At 56.2% G+C, this 16511-nt stretch overlaps 1 protein-coding gene across 4 annotated transcripts in view; it reads left to right on the forward strand.

Moving 5' to 3' along the window:
- The window catches only part of KIF21B (kinesin family member 21B), a 40766-nt gene extending 24394 nt beyond the window's left edge, over positions 1 to 16372 (forward strand). Inside the window, exons 26-34 of one of the 4 annotated variants that reach the window (XM_011990572.1) lie at positions 877 to 990; positions 2755 to 2793; positions 4736 to 4872; positions 6112 to 6292; positions 8437 to 8601; positions 8920 to 9037; positions 10094 to 10264; positions 10831 to 11030; positions 11546 to 16372. In XM_011990572.1, coding sequence (XP_011845962.1) covers positions 877 to 990; positions 2755 to 2793; positions 4736 to 4872; positions 6112 to 6292; positions 8437 to 8601; positions 8920 to 9037; positions 10094 to 10264; positions 10831 to 11030; positions 11546 to 11645 — 1225 coding nt within the window. In that variant the 3' untranslated portion in view covers positions 11646 to 16372. The remainder of the gene's footprint in view (positions 1 to 876; positions 991 to 2754; positions 2794 to 4735; positions 4873 to 6111; positions 6293 to 8436; positions 8602 to 8919; positions 9038 to 10093; positions 10265 to 10830; positions 11031 to 11545) is intronic. The other 3 variants (XM_011990574.1, XM_011990573.1, XM_011990575.1) reach the window with 3 other exon arrangements.
- The last annotated feature ends 139 nt before the right edge of the window (positions 16373 to 16511 follow it).

A 16511-nucleotide genomic window follows, 5' to 3' on the forward strand; every position in this document is an offset into this window, starting at 1 on the left:
GAAGGAAGGAAGAAGGGGGAGGGAAGGAGGGAGGGAGGAAGGAAGGAAGAAAGGTGGGGAGGAAAGGAGGGAGGGAGGAAGGAAGGAAGAAGGGGGGAGGGAGGAAGGAAGGAAGGAAGGAAATTCAAAGGAAAAAGAGATCAATGCAGAATGGCAGGGAGGGACCCAGCTGGTCACCCACATGTGGGCCAGGCCCACAGAGCTTCTGTAGATCGAAGGACGACTTTCACGGTTTTCTCGTCCATGCACTTAATTAAGAGGTTTGGTGGCACACAGCTAAATAGTGGGAAAGCAGGGGCTCAAGATGGCCTCTTGCCACCTGCCTTGGTGGGAGGCAGGAGGATTTTTTTCTTTTTAGAGATAGGGTCTTACTCTATCACCCAGGCTGGAGTACAGTGGCACAATCAGGGTTCACTGCAGTCTCCACCTCCCAGGCTCAGGCGATCCTCCTGCCTTAGCCTCTCAAGTAGCTGGAACTACAGGCAGGCACCACCATGCCCGTCTAATTTTTTTACTTTTTGTAGAGTTGAAGTCTCTCCATGTTGCCCAGGGTGGTCTCAAACTCCTAAGTTCAAGCAATCCTCCCACCTCGGCCTTTCAATTTACTGGGATTACAGGCATGAGCCACCGCACCTGACCACAAATACATTTTAATAAATAGGTGAATTCCCAAATATGGAATCTGCGAATGATGAGGACTGATGTTTAAAGACAGCATCCAGGAGTTTAATTGGGTGTTAAGCTCTGAGAATACTGCACAGCAGGCCCTGCCCTGCGGGCCTCACAGCCAAGGCAGAAGGTGGAAGCCCAGCACCAAGTGGGGGCCTGTGGGCAGGGGTGGTCACTAACAGGCTGCCCTCTGTCCCGACTCACCAGGTCCACAGATGTGGGATTCACACCCCCATCATCCCCTCCCACTCGGCCCCGCAATGACCGAAATGTCTTCTCTCGTCTCACCAGTAATCAGAGCCAGGGATCAGCGCTGGACAAGTAAGCAGGGCTGAGGAGCAAGGCGGGGAGGGCACCGAGGTGGCAATGGGGAGCCTGTGGACGGTCCTTGCTGGAGGAGGGCTCAGGTGGCCAAGCCAACCCCAGCCTGAAGTTCCAGCCCCGCCAAGAGCTGACGCCCTGATGCCCTCTCCTGGCATTTCTCTCCTTCCTGTACTGACCGTGGGCCCTTCTTCTCCCCTGAGCATGCCAGGCCCTCAGGAGAGGGCAAGAAGGAGGCCACAGGAATTGGGGCCGGGCAGTCAGGCGGGCTGGTCGCATGGGGCAGGTGCCCGAGGGCTCTCCAGAGCTGCCCTTTAATCCACCTCTGCTGCTGCTTTGGGTCTGCTTGAAGCCCCTTCCTTCAGCTTCAGCCACTCCGCTCTGTGTATTCTCCAGCAGAAAGAGACCAGACCCCCAAATTGCCTTCCTTAGGCAGGTTCAGGTCCACCTATATGCACAGCTCCTGATGCAAGACTGTAATGACTAACGGTGTGGTTTATGTTGACAGCCTCCCCTGCATTCAGAAGGCTTTCTCCCTGTGCTTTACAACCTGCTTTCATATATGTGATTTCATTAGGCAGTAAAACAACCACGAGAACTGTCTTCCCTGTTTCACATAAGAGGAAATGAAACTCAGAGAGGGAGCCAGGGATGTTCACCTAGAAAGTGGCAGAATTGCACTCAGAGCCTGGGACTTCCAGCCCCTGCCTGCTGTGCCTCAGGAACGGGAAGGACCCTATCCTCCATGTGCTGCTCTGGGCTCCCCAGCATTGCTGGGCCCACCCTGGTCCTGTTTTGCTCTCTGCAGCCCTCAAGAGGGCTCCTCTCTTAGCTCCCTGAATGCTTCCCTGCCCCAGGGACGACACTGCTGTGTCCTTCAGGGGAGTCTCATGCTAGAAAATACTTGTCCTTGTATCTAGTACCTGATGTCCACCCTACCCACTTCCCCACAGAAATGCCCCTTCCTGGGTCAAAATACTACTCGATGAATGCTGAACCCAGGAGTCAGAGCCCTGCAGACCTGGCACCCCAGACACCTCCTTCCCCAAACCTATCTTGGCCCAGAATGCTATGCGGAGAGCCGTGGATCACTTCTAGCCCATCTCCATGTTGTCACAATCAGCAGGTCCCCTTTTTGGAAGGATTGGGGCAGGTCTCTGCCCATCCCAGCCTGGTGGTCTTCTGGAGGCCTTGGTCTTGTCCAATGGTCCCGGTCTTGGAGCCTGTGCATGGTGCAGAGCCAGCTTCTAGGCACTGTCCCAGGGGGCCCCCTGGGGATAGTAGGCTTTGTAAATAAGTGAGCCCCTGAGGAATTGCTGGAAGAAGCCAGCTCCCAGGGAGGGGTAGGATCAGGCATGGCTTCCTTCAGCCTTGGGCAGGTACAAGCATTGCTGGGGTGGGGCAGGTGCCCCCAGCTTGTGTAATGGGGCAGCCAGAGAGCTTGGAACCAGCAAACAGCCCCGGAAACATCTCCCCACGGGTGGGGCTGGTGCTCCCATGTCTCCCCGTGGCCCCGTCCTTGCTCCCCCCTCTACAAGCCGAGAGACCCTGGCGGCCCACTCCTGGGGGAGAGTCCCAGCTCCCAGACCAGCCCACCTACCTCCTCCCCTGCTCTCCCGAGGCCCTCATTCCTCTGCCTGTCTCTGCTCCCCTGGAAGAGAATAACCTGCCCTCTGACCACCCCACACGCTGCTGCCGCCTCTGCGTCCCTCTGTGTGTGTCTCCTCTCACCCCCTAATCCAGCTAATTTTCTGCCCTCCCCAGGTCTGATGACAGCGATTCCTCTTTGTCGGAGGTCCTGAGGTACACACAGAATGTCTCTCGTGTTTGGTTCCCCACTCTCACTCTCGGCACCCTCTTCTCTCTCTCTCTCGCTGCATCCCTCCTGCCTGACACCCGTGTCCTCCGCATGCGGCCCCTCCACTACCCTCCCTGCTGCCCCCTCTCCAGACTTGTTCCCGCCCTCATGGTTCCTCCCTCTCAGGGTGGCCACAAGGCCTTGGACTGCGCCGGCCAGAGCTGGGGGCTTGGGGAGGGTGCACAGTTGCTTGACGCAGGCCCTGTTCTCTTCTCCCTCCTCACCTGGGCAGGGAGGGGTGCAGCATGGAGGCCTAGGGGATGCTGGGCTGGGGCTGAGTTCTCCACAACTGGAAGGCAGGGGAAATGCTGAGGGCTGCTCCTTTTGGGGGTGCCGGTGGTGTGCTCTGGGTCCTCTGATTCCCTCAGCTTGTGCTGGGGGTGAGCCCTTCAGACGCTGGCTCTGGGAGGGGCACCATGGGGGCAGCACCGCTTGCCTACACCTCTTGGCACATACATGTGCGGGTACCTCTCCTTCCCTTAGCCTGTGGGATGGCTGGAGGCTGGTTCTCCCTGCCAACCCAGCACCACACCCCACAATGAGGAGTAAGACTCAGGACCTGGGGGCCCAAGCCCTTGGCAGCCAAGGGCCCCTCATGGGCTGAGAGCTTCCTGGGCTCTCCTGGCAGGCTGTCTCAGCTCCTTGAGCCTCCAGCCCTGGGTGTCGACGTCTGGTTTACTGCGGGTCGTGAGGCTTTGCCACCACAAGATGTTAGCCAGCTGGCCAGGCTGTCATCGGGGGGAGCGTGATCCCTTTGATATAGTTCTATGGCCATGCAGCGAAGCCAAACCATTGTCAGAAGCGGAGCGCTGGGGCAGCTTGGGGGCTATTTGTGCATGTGTGGCACCCGGCTGGCAGCTGGACATATCCGACCACCATCCTCAAGGGTGGGCCTGGCAGAGTCTGGGGGGAGCTGTGCCAGAAGCACCACAGGCAAAACCTTGATCATTTCAGTAGACCCTTGGCCACAGAGTCACTGTCGGGAGCAGCGTTCTCTTGGGAAAAGAAACAAAGCTAGGATATATTTTCAGACATAACTCAGCCAGGGTCTCATCCCAGAAGACGCTCACTGAGAAAATAAATCATCCTCAGAACCTCAGGAAGCTGGGTGTGTCAGAATCCTCACACTCACTTGGGCCGGCCTCGTTCTCGCTGCCCCAGCATCGTGGGAGCGAGGAGGTGTCATTCCGGGTTCATACAGCCCCATTCCAGAGAGCCCCAAACCTCCTACCCCAAAGCCAAGCCGGCCCCTAAGGGATTTGGCCCTTTGTAAATGCCAGTCACAGGTTTGGCCCCATTGGTCCGGAAGGGGTGTGTATGTGTGCACATGGCTCTCTGCTCGGAAGATGCCAGCCCCAGAGGCAGTCACTGGCAGAAGGGTTTACTGGGATCAGGGTGCATGGGAGTGGCGGCCTGAGCACCCCTCCCTCTCAGCACCCCTCCCTCACACTTGGTTAACTGAAGCAGCGTGCAGCTTCTGGTGGAAGCTGTAGGGCCCAGTTCCAGCCCCCGGGCCTGTGCCCTGCCCAACTGGACCCAGGTGCATTCACGTCTCAGGATCTGGGTCAGACGTTGTCAGACGGGAACTCTCTGTGGACAGAGCCCCCACCTCCTGCACCTTCTAGCTATGCCTAGCACAGGGTTTGCTTGCCCAGAAGTGCTCAGGATGGCAACTGACAGATTGCTGATTAAGACAGGCCATCTCCACTCTGTAGCCCATTCTTGGCTCTCAGACCTTGGTGGAATTTGGCTGAAGTCCTTAAAGTCTCTGTTATGAGGTCCTCATCCCCTCCCCGCCCTGTCCCCTTCCCACACACGTGCCTTGATCAGCCTGGCCACGGTCTCACTGGCTGATGAGCATGCCCTCTCTCCCTCTCTCCTGGGAAGGGGCATCATCTCCCCGGTTGGAGGAGCCAAGGGTGCACGGACAGCCCCACTGCAGTGTGTCTCCATGGCCGAAGGCCACACCAAGCCCATCCTCTGCCTGGATGCCACGGATGAGTTGCTATTCACAGGGTCCAAAGGTACGTGGAACCCCAACTAGCCAGGTAGGGTTGGGGTCTCCTACTCACCCGTGCTTCCTCTGTCAGAGTGGTCTATAAAGGAGATGAGAACATAGAGACTCCAGGAGTTGAGGATATGGTGGTCTATTTACTTACTACCCTTGTTTCTTACCTTGGCTCAAGGCCTCCATCCCATGCATCCTTGGCCAAGCCTGCCTTCATACCTGACCTGGTGGCTCCATCTAGCACTTCCTTCCAGAGCTCCCAGGGAAACTTCAGGAAGCTTCTCAGGTGCCCTACCTGTACTTGCACTGCCCGACATCACCCCAGCTCATACATCTAGGCACTCCCTATGATCGCAGCAGCACTTTACAAAGTCACGCTTACCTAATTACAGCAACAAAGTCAAACATCTTACCAGGCTGGGCACAATGGCTCATACCTATAATTGCAGCACTTTGGAAGCATGAGGCGGGAGAATCGCTTGAGCCCAGGAGTCTGAGACTATCTGGGCGGGCAACATAGTGAGACCCTGTCTCTACAAAAAATAAAAAATTAGTCACAATGACATGTGCCTGTAGTCCCAGCTAATCAGGAGGCTGAGGTGGGAGGATCGTTTGAGTCCAGGAGGTGAAGGCTGCAGTGAGCTGTGTTTGTGCAATTACACTCCAGCCTGGGCAACAGGGCAAGACCGTATCTCAATAAGTAAATACAGAATTATTTATTTACTCATTCATTCATTCATTCATTTTACCAACAGAACTAGTCTGTAATAGATACGCATACTAAAACACAAGCATAAATATAGCTCTCCACGGCAGTAGGGGGATAGCTGTCAATCTAGGTGTGATTGATTGATTCCAAGTTTTCCCATAACATTTGCTTGCACTGGTTCATTTACTTTGTCAGCAATTAGCGTTTGGAGGAACAGGCATCATAAAAGCTTAAGAATTTTATTTTAGCCCTGGACACCTTAGCAGTGTGGCTCACAGAACTCTGGTGTTAGTGGAAAGTTTGCTTGAGGAACCCTGGTCTGAAGTTCTGAGGGAATTCTCTCTCCCCTGAGTTTTTACTAGCACACACACATGCCAGTGAGCACACGTGTGTGTGTGTGTTTCTCTCTCTCAGAACTGGAGCTCCATCCTCTGGAGCTCTCTGGATCCCTTTCCCCTACCCTGGGCAGCCCCTGCAGAGGCAGAGCTACGCCCCCTAGTGGCTGACATCCCTCCCCTCCCTGTGGCTTCCTCCCATCTCTCACAGACCGAAGCTGCAAGATGTGGAACTTGGTTACGGGACAGGAGATCGCAGCTCTAAAGGGCCACCCCAACAATGTGGTCTCCATCAAGTACTGCAGCCACTCGGGGCTTGTGTTCTCCGTGTCCACCTCCTACATCAAGGTGTGGGACATCCGGGACTCAGCCAAGTGCATTCGGACTCTCACGTGAGTACCCCTCACCTGCCTCGCAGTAGTGGGCTACAGCAGGCTGGGTTGGGTGCAAATGCTCCCAGCCCAAGTGACCCACTCAGCACAGCACAGCCCAGCTACATGGGCACAAAGACCATTACCAGCCTATGAACTTGCTTGACCCTGGGATACAAGGTGAGATCTCTTGGTTTGGGAGACAGTGTCTGGGGTAGCACCACTAGAGGAATTTTTGGCCTGCCTGGCCTCTACCCACGGCCCAGTCCCCCAAACCCTGACCCTTGAGGTGTGTTAGATATCATCCTATGAGTCTGAAAGAGGAGCTAGGAAACAGGGCGAGCCCCCAAAGCCATGCTGGACACTGCCTGTGTAGGTGACCACCCAGTCATGGCCCTGAGCCCTGCCCTGACAGTCTCAGACACACAGGCATAGGGCAGGGGAGGCAGAACTGAGACCAAGAGCCTTGCAAAATAAAGATTGTGGTTTTTTTCAGCAGAAGTCATACTACATCCTTACATTAACACTGTAATACAACCTATTAATTTGATCCTTAAAAAGTAAACAGGCTGGGCACAGTGGCTCATGCCTATAATCCCAGGTATTTTGGAGGCTGAAGCAGGAGGATCACTTGAGACCACGAGTTCAAGACCAGCCTGGGCAACAAAGGGAAACTCTGTCTCTAAAAAAAAAAAAATATTTTAATTAGCTGAGCATGGTGGTGCGTGCCTGTAGTCCCAGCTACTCAGCAGGCTGAGGTGGAACGTTGCTTGAGCCCAGGAGGTCAAGGCTGCCGTGAGCCATGTTTGTGCCATTGCACTCCAATCTGGCCGATAGAGCAAACCTTGTCTCAAAAAATAATAATAATGAATAAATAAACAGAGGGTTTTTAGGGCAGTGAAATTATTCTGTATGATGCTATAATGGTAGATGCATGCCATTATACATTCGTTCAAACCCTTAGAAGGTACAACACCAAGAGTGAACCTGAACGTGAACTGTGGACTTGGGCAATACAACATGTCAACATGGGTTCATGATGAAAACCCAGGCAGCTTTCTGGCTGATAACAGGGGAGACTGTGCCTGTGTGGGGGCAGGGGCATGTGAGAAATACCTGTATCTTGTGCTTAGTTTTGCTGTGAACCTAAAACTAGCCTTAAAAAAAATGAAGTCTTTAAAAAAAAAAAGTAAACAAGGCTGGGCGTGGTGGCTCACGCCTATAATCCCAGCACTTTGGGAGGCCGAGGCGGGCAGATCACCTAAGGTCGGGAGTTCTAGACAAGCCTAAGCGACATGGTGAAACCCCATCTCTACTAAAAATACAGAATTAGCCAGGCATGGTGGCACATGCCTGTAATCCCACCTACTCAGGAGGCTGAGGCAGGAGAATTGCTTGAACCCGGGAGGCGGAGATTGCAGTGAGCCGACATTGCACCATTGCACTCCAGCCTGGGCAACAAGAGTGAAACTCCATCTCAAACAAACAAATAAATAAATGTAAACAGGCTGGGTGTGGTGGCTCATGCCTGTAATCCTAGCACTTTGAGAGGCTGAGGCAGGCGGATCACCTGAGGTTAGGAGTTCAAGACCAGCCTGACCAATATGAAGAAACCCGTCTCTACTAAAAATAAAAATTAACCTGGCATGGTGGTGCATGCCTACAGTCCCAGCTACTCAGGAGGGTGAGGCAGGAGAATCGCTTGAACCCAGGAGGCAGAGGTTGCGGTGAGCCAAGATCACGCCATTGCGCTTCAGCCTGGGCAACAAGAGCGAAACTCCATCTCAGGAAAAAAAAAAAGAAAAAAAAGTAAACAGAATGGGTATAATCACTTCTTTTAACAGATGAGGAAACTGAGACTCAGAGAGGTTGATTTCCGGAAGATCCAGGTTCACACCCAGTCTCATGACTGAGCCTTGCCATCTTTCCAAGCCAGTGACCAGGCACGTAGGCAGGCCACATGGGGAGTTGACTCACCGGGGACTGGAGTGGAGCTCTCCCCTGGGTCTCACTTATGGGAAAAGCTATTGCTCTTCTCTGTCAGTCAAGGAAGACTTCCTAGAAGTGGGTTATTTGGGCTGGTCTTAGTGAAGTTTTATGGGTTCCCTGCACTGTGCACATGGATTGTTTTGACCTCTGGCCTTGCCTTTCTCCCTTATGGGCAGATCCTCAGGCCAGGTGATCTCAGGGGATGCCTGTGCCGCCACGTCCACCCGTGCCATCACCAGTGCTCAGGGTGAGCATCAGATCAACCAGATCGCCCTCAGCCCTTCGGGCACCATGCTGTACGCCGCCTCGGGCAACGCCGTCCGCATCTGGGAGCTTAGCAGGTCAGCGTGATACCTGGGGAGAGAGGGGGCGTTGGCATGCCCAGGCAAGGTCCCCAGGTCTTGGCTCAGGGGGACCCACCCCAGGGGGGGTAGGACCTCAGCAACACCTTTATTCCCCCCATGCTGCTGGGCCTGTGCCCTCTCTAGTGAGAGTGCTGGGATGCAGGGCAGCTGTTGTCTAGATTCTTGATCTTGCCTTAACCAAGCGGGGGTGGGTGAGTACCCTGACCAGGCCTGTTTGTTCTGGGGCAGACACCCCACCCCAAGCCAGGGTCCCCTCTAATTCACCTACCCCGGCTGGGCCTCTTCCCACTGCAGGTTCCAGCCTGTCGGCAAGCTGACTGGCCACATCGGTCCTGTGATGTGCCTGACGGTCACCCAGACAGCCAGCCAGCACGACCTTGTGGTGACTGGCTCCAAGGACCACTACGTTAAGGTATCTGGGGCTGCCTCAGCTCTGAGGCCTGGGTCAGGGCTGGTCTTCCACTCTCCCCAGTCTTTGCCCTCTGTTGCCTTGGGAGTACCCACGAAAAATTAGAAGCCTTCTGGGGATGTTTGCTGAAGAAATCACCCCAAAGAAGGCAAGAAGTTATGTGCAGAAAGTTATAGATTGCAGCATTATTTTGTAACTGGTGACAAATTCATAACTTAAATGTTGAAGGGTAGAATAACAATCAAATTATGGAAAATCCACTAAATGGGATACATTGCAGCTATTAAAATGATAAATAGCAAACCAAACATGAAGTAGACAAACAACACTAATTTGTTTGCTCTCTGATTATGCCATTGAAAACTGTCCATACACAGTCAGAAACTGAAAGGAGGATCACTTGAGGTCAGGAGTTTGAGACCAGCCTGGCCAACATGGTGAAACCCTGTCTGTACTAAAAATACAAAACATTAGCCAGGCATGGTGTCGGGTGCCTGTAGTCCCAGCTACTCGGGAGGTTGAGGCAGGAGAATCGCTTGAACCTGGGAGGCAGAGGTTGCAGTGAGCTGAGTTTGAGCCACTGTACTCCAGCCTGGGCAACAGAGTGAGACTCAGTCTCTAACAAAAAAGAAACTGGAAGGAAGCAGGATTTTTCAGGGGTGGTGGGATTATGGTGACCATTTAGTAAAAAACAAAAGAATTCTAGAGGGAGGCTCACACCCCAAACCCGCCTTTCTCCTTAGCAGCTGCCCGTTGAGCTGTGGGGTCTCGGCGTGATGAGCTGATTCACCCCTGCATTACTTGAGTTGGTCTCCCCCCACCCCTGCCCCAGTGTCCACGGGAAGGGTCAAGACCTGAACCGTCAGTGTTCCCAGGCCCGTGGAAGGAGCAGCCCCACCTCCAGGAACCTTCACCTGCTGGGAAGCTCCTCTCCCCAGAGGGCAGTGGCTCTCACCCTAGCCAGACTCCTGTGTCTTCAGGCCCCTGGGTCCACAGTGCTGCAGGCCCTGCCTTCCCTCCTCCCACTTGGCCTCTCCCTACTGGCCCCTCCTCCCGCAGATGTTCGAGCTGGGCGAGTATGTGACGGGCACCATTGGCCCCACTCACAACTTTGAGCCCCCGCACTACGACGGCATCGAGTGTCTCGCCATCCAGGGAGACATCCTGTTCAGTGGCTCCCGAGATAATGGCATCAAGAAGTGGGACCTAGACCAGCAGGAGCTCATCCAGGTGGGGTCAGGAGGAAGGGGAGAGGGTAGACTCGGGTGGGGTGGTTCCCATAGCACACGCAGAGCCTTGGAGACCCTGGGCCCCAGGCCGGATGGTTTTCACAGCTGCCCAAGCCCTCCTGTTCTCCCTCTTCCTCCACTGTCTCTATCCTCCCTTCCCTACCCACGGCCTTTCCTGATGCCACACCTCCCCCTTAGGCAACCTGCCCTCAGCAAAGCCTTTGCTCTCAGCTCTTGTGTTTGAATGTGAAGCTCAGTTACCCAATTCCTTTCCTGGGAGCATTTGTGTTTTAGCCTGACCCATGTGAGGGCTGAAGGGTTCTCTGCCAGGGCAGGATCTTAGGCTTGAACCTGGGAAGAAGAGCAGAGGGACCCATCTCTGGTCTCCTAAAGCCCACAGCACAGGCCACCTAGCATGGCTCCTGGAACCAGTGTCACCTGCCTGTGTGGCAGGTCTAGAGGCCAGGGAACCCTGGAAGTAGCTCCACTACTAGCAAGAGGGGCCCTGGGGCAGGTTCTCTCCCTCACCACCTCCCCCAGCCCTCACCAGCCCTGATCCTCCCACAGCAAATCCCCAATGCACACAAGGACTGGGTGTGCGCCCTGGCCTTCATCCCAGGCCGCCCCATGCTGCTCAGCGCCTGCCGTGCGGGCGTCATCAAGGTCTGGAACGTGGACAACTTCACGCCCATCGGTGAGATCAAGGGGCACGACAGCCCCATCAATGCCATCTGCACCAATGCCAAGCACATCTTCACAGCCTCCAGGTGGGTGCTGGACAGAGAGATCTGCCTCTGCTCCCCTCATCTCCTGGTATGGGCAGGGGAGGCTGGGAGGCTCAGGGCCCTGCAGTTGTCCTCACAGGCTCGGTTCACAGAGCAGATTCCATGGTGGCCTCCTTTGCATACCTAGCCTGTGCCAGCCTTCAGTGGGTGCCCACCATATGCTGGGCACTGCGCTAGGCAGGGGAGGGGGAAGGTACTGGGCCCCGGGCCAGGCCTTGCCCGCTTGTCTCCAAGCCCTTCCTACCCTCCCCTTCCCTGGCTGTCTTCCCCCGTCCAGGTATCTCTCAGAGCACAGAGCAGCCCTGCCAGTCCCCAGACCATGTCTCTTACACACGCCTCCTGCTCTGGCCCCCTGCTTGGGGAGCCCCCAGGCCCTCTGTCCCATGGGGTGCTACTCAGACGGCTTTCTTTCTTGTTCCGACTTTGTCCCTTCTCTCCCTTCCCCTTCCCATCTCCTCCCACCTCTCCTCTCTGTCCTCGCCTCTCTCCCCCCACAGTGACTGCCGGGTAAAGTTGTGGAATTACGTCCCTGGACTCACCCCCTGCCTTCCTCGCCGAGTCCTGGCCATAAAGGGCCGCGCCACCACCCTGCCCTGACCCTCCCCATCTCTCCCTGTCTCCTCTCTCATTCTTCCCCTCTTTCCTTTTCCCCCTCTTTCCTTTTCCCTCTCTTTCCCCACTTCGATCTGAGCTGCTTCTTAACGGTATGAGATTATTTTACTCCTCCTTCTTCCTCTCCCTTCCTGTCCTGCCTGGCCCAGAGAGGTGCCCTGCCTGTCCCTCCTGCTCCCATCATCCTCTCCCGAGCATGAACAGTGGGACAGGCCCCAGGAGATGGGTGCCAGGGAGCAGATGGGGGAGACTTCAGGCCTGGACAGAACAAAACTTCCCCCCAAAAAAAACCCATGACAAAGCTCCCCCGGGGGCCTCCGAGTGCACAGGCCTCTCCATCTGCCCAGCACCCCACCACCTGCAGTCCACCTCCCCGTAAGGGATGCTTGCCTCCCAGCCCCAACCGCATTTGGGGAGTTTGGGGAATCCAGTTCATCCTCTACTTTTGGGGGCAGCCAGCCGAGCTCACTGTAAGAGCTGACCCACGCCCCTCCACTTTGTCCTCCACCCCAGTGACTTGACGGTGAAGTTCTGGAGTGTCCGGCGGTTACCCCACAGCGGCCCACCCTAGGAGTGAGGTCAGAGGGATGCCCCCGGACCCTCGACCCCGGCAGCCTGGACAGCATGGAAGGGAAGCTGTGACCCAGCCGATGGGGCCAGCTGCCCTGGGGACAGAGGGCGTGGCCCCCTCTCCTGTCCTCCTCCCTCTCCCTTGGCCTTCCCACAGGACACTGTTCCCTCAGTCCCTCTCCTGCCTCTCTGGAGCCTCTGGGTGAGAGAGGGGCTGGGGAGGAAATCAAGCTGTGAAGCCAAAGGGCATTATCCCTTCTTATTCCACTCCCAGTGTCCCTGGCCACATTGTCTCCTGCTGAACTGGCTCTGCCCCTTTCTCAGGCCTTTGGCCCAGTGGTGGGGCCCTGTGGGGAGGTGCAGCAGCCTGGCCCCATCCCACCCTTCCGAGGAGCTGGCCTCCCCCCGCCTCCCAGCCCAGCCTCTAGAGCCACTGCACCTGCCTCTGAGCCCAAAAAGATAGTCCTCAGGTAGCTAAGGAAACCAGGTGTGGGCGGCTGGGCCTTGCAGCTAACCCTTAACCCTCTGGCCACCCGCAGATAGCCCCAGCTGGCCCCAACAATTCCCTGGGGTCCCTTTCAGATGGGGCCAAGATAGAGCTGCTAGAAAGATTCCTTTGGGGAGACAGTCAGAAATACTTCAGTTATTTATTTTGTTATTTTTATTTTTTGCTGTTGCCTCCTGGAAACTGACTTGAAGTTTCTTCCCATATATTCTTTCCCTCAGCTCTTGGGGGCCAGAAATTCCAAAGGGAGTCCGCTGCCCCGGCCCTCCAGGGCCGCCTCCTCTGTTTGCTTTGCGGAGGAGGGAACTGCTCCTTTCACTCTGCAGCTTGGACCTGTCCCCGACACAGCCCCCAGGGAGCCTTCTAGCGTACCCCCTGGCCTCTAGGCCGCCTGACGCTCAGTGCCTTCCTCCGTCCCGGGGCCTGGCACCCGTGCCGGGCAGCCTTACACCAGCCATGCCCGTGGCACCACATGTGTCTTCTCACTCGCGAGGTCTGGTGCCCAGCGCCCCTGGGAAGGCGGGGGCGCTCACCCCACAGCCCAGGCCCCGGGGTTCCACCCCAGAGTCCTGCGTGGGCCACGTAGGAAGCAGCGTGGGGGCTGTGTCTGCTGGGAGGCGGCTCGGATGGGGAAGACGGCCCGGCACCCTGGCCCCCGCCCCTCCCCAGCCCTGCAGCCCCGCACTGGGCCGGGGAGTCTCTCCAGCTTCTCTCTCTCTGGTTATTCAGGAGACACATTTTCAGCCTTAAAACTGGCATGGAGCGCAGGCCCTCCCTTGTAGGAAATTATCAAGGAGGAGGGCGTCGGCAGTTCCTCTGCCCCGGGGCTGGGGACACCGAGCTCAGGACACCGAGCTCCGGGGAGGGTGTTAAATCAGTGTTCTGGCGCCCCCTGTTGGGGAAACTCTGGAATTACAGGAGTGGGCCTTGGGAGGTACTGAGCTCCATCCCTCTCCCCCGCCCCACCCCCACCCAAAGTTGCCCACTCTGTTTTTCCCTTGCTTCGCTGGTCTTGTGCTTCCCGGCTTCAGTCTGGGAGCCAAGAGCCAGCCCCACCTCCCTTCAGAGGACGCAGTGACTTGGACTTACCGGAGGTGGTTCTGTGTTTCTGCCCTTGGCTCCTCTCCATCTTGGGCCAGGGCACTTGGAGCCCTCTCCATGTGGCGCCCAGTGTTGTGGGGAGGCAGGCCTCAGTGGAGGTTAAGTGAGGCCTGGTCCCTTCCCCGTGCCCTCCTCGGAGCTGCCACAGAGGCTAAGAAGGCTGTCCTGCTGGTGCTGGCCCTGCTGGAAGTGGTATTGAAGTCTGGGCCTGCTGATGGCAGGAAGGAGACTGCCTCAGATGCTGGTCTCCCAGGACCTGAACAGTCTGTCTGCAATGACTGGAAATCCTTCTTCCTCTGGCCACCCTGGGGGTGCTGAGTAACCCCTTAGCTCTGAGATGTGGCCACAAATCTCTTCCCACTCCTCTCCATCCCTCCCCACCTGAACAGAAGGTTTTGACCTTGCAACCTGTAAGAAAGAATCCGTCCGCATGACTGTTTACAAGCGATAGAAACACATAAGACTCTGTCCCCTGAGCTCCCACAGCTGGGCGGGGGATGCCCCACCTGGGGTGACTGCACTGTAGCTGCAAGGCGTGTTCTCACACGAAGTGTGATCTTACGGCCCCGCGAGAGGTGCTCATCATCATTGCCCATTTTCCGCTGTTTCGGATGGGTCAGCTACCTCACGGCGGGGCCAGCTCTGCTGTCCTGGCAAGTGTCATTGACTCTCTAAACTTGAAGTCCTTCGGGAGCCCTGAGCCCAGCATCCCTGAGACACCCCAAGTTGTGCTCCATGAGAGTTGGAGTCTCTGCCCACTCTTTCAGGGATGTCCAGGGTCCATCGTTAGGGGGCAGGCCCCCAGCTCCAATCACTGCACAAGCACCCTAAGTGTTGGAAGCACAAAATGGTTGTGATTTGAGCACAATGGCAGGGTCTCGCAGGCAGACTGGATAGACCCGGGCCCGGGAAGTTCCTCCCAGGTTGCCTCTGTCCAAAGTGAGATTGGGGATGCCTGTGTCTGGGACAGGGGGCTGCCCTTGCTCAGACCAGGCCTTGGCCCATGGCTCGTGCTAATTCTGGGACTCGCCAGCTAACTTCTCACCCTTCTGTGCCCATCTTAAGATCTGAGCCTTGTCAGGCCCAGCCACATCTGTATACCATGGGACCAGGAGTAAAGCGCTCTCTAAACCCCGCACCCCAAATCTCTAAACGCCTGAGTTCAGGCTGAGTCCTAGCCCTAGTGAGCCTGAAGAGCTTGCTCTGATTCCCTGTCTCCTGGGTCAAGCCCCACTTTGTGCTTTCGAAGCTTATGAGTGGGTTCCCTGGATAGAAGGAGTCTTCCATCCCCACTGCCCTTGGGCCTCTTCAGCATAGTCCTGTGCCGGGGCCCCGTCCTCACTGTCAGTCAGTTCAGTATTTGCTTTCATGTGAGTGACGGACTCCTCTGAGGCAGCCGGAACTCTCAAAGGCAGCGCCTGGAGCTGCCTTGCGAGATTTCCAAGGAAGGAGGAAAGACTAACAGGCGGAGGCTGGCACACCCAAGCCTTTGAGGTGGTCAGAGTGCCACCTTCAGCCCCTTGGGAAGGGACAGCGGTGGATCTGGGAATGGCCTCGCCCTGGATTCAGCCTAGGAATCTTTTCATCCTCAGCTGTCCAGCCCTGCTGCCTGTCTGGGGCTGTGTGGCCTGGGCAGAGGGCAGTTTAAAGCACAAAACCACATGGGGAAAACACGAGGTCACGGGGACTTTCTCATGTGCCTGATGTGGTGGAGGGAGACACCAGCAGGCGGCTGCAGTGAAGTTAGGGAACATAACACTTCTTTGCCCTGCTAACTCTCAGCTCTGAGGGGCATCCCCCGATGTGGTCTGGGCTGGGAGCAGGCATATCCCCTGGTTGTTGCCTGTGCCTGGTCTGTTCACCATCGTGTTTGTGTGGGCAGAACCTGCCCTGCAGGAGCAGTGACTTCCCACTGTGTGTCCCGGACCTGTGGTATGTGTCCCTTTGCCATCCCAAACAGGCAACTGCTCGCTGCTCTCCTCGCTTGGCATAGCCTCCTGGTCAGTGGCCAATGCCCCACAGGCCTTCCTGGGCCTGGCCCTCCTCTCTTGACTCCCAGATCCTTCCCTGCCGTCTTGTGTGCAAGGACAGATTTTGCAGGGAAAGTTCTGTGTCTTCTTTGATATCTTTGTTCTGTCCCCTGCCCCATCCCCAGCACTCATGATCTTGAAGCCCCCATCACACCCCAGTTCAGTCCCGTGAACCATGTCCTGAGGGCCTTGCAGGGAAGTAGGAAGTAGAAACTACTTCACAAAGAGCCGAGGGTCAGAGAAGACCCCTGAGATGAATCAGGGCCCTGCCCTGCCCACCAGCTCTTTTCTAGCAATCATGCCCTGCCCAGGCTGCAGGCTTCATTAGACTCCTGCTGTCCTCCGCGATGTGACTAGCACAAGGTGTATATATGTTTTGTACCTCTGCCGATGGCTGTACATAGTGTATGAAACTTATTTAAGCCTCATGTTGTACATTTCTGTTCCTAGATTGGATGTGTGTGTTCTAAGAAGTTGTCATAAATAAAACCTGAATGACCAATGTCTGTGGAGGTGTCCCCTGCCCCCTTCCGGGGCGCTGCTGACTTTTGGCTGGGACCTTTGGAGAGGGGGTTGGTAGTGGTGGTGGGTGGGTGGGTGAATGGGTGCAGCAGGCCTCTGGGCTGGGCCCAGCCTGATGAGAAC

The sequence above is a fragment of the Mandrillus leucophaeus genome, unplaced genomic scaffold (assembly GCF_000951045.1).
Source record: "Mandrillus leucophaeus isolate KB7577 unplaced genomic scaffold, Mleu.le_1.0 Scaffold38, whole genome shotgun sequence".
Taxonomy (NCBI): Eukaryota; Metazoa; Chordata; class Mammalia; order Primates; family Cercopithecidae; genus Mandrillus; species Mandrillus leucophaeus.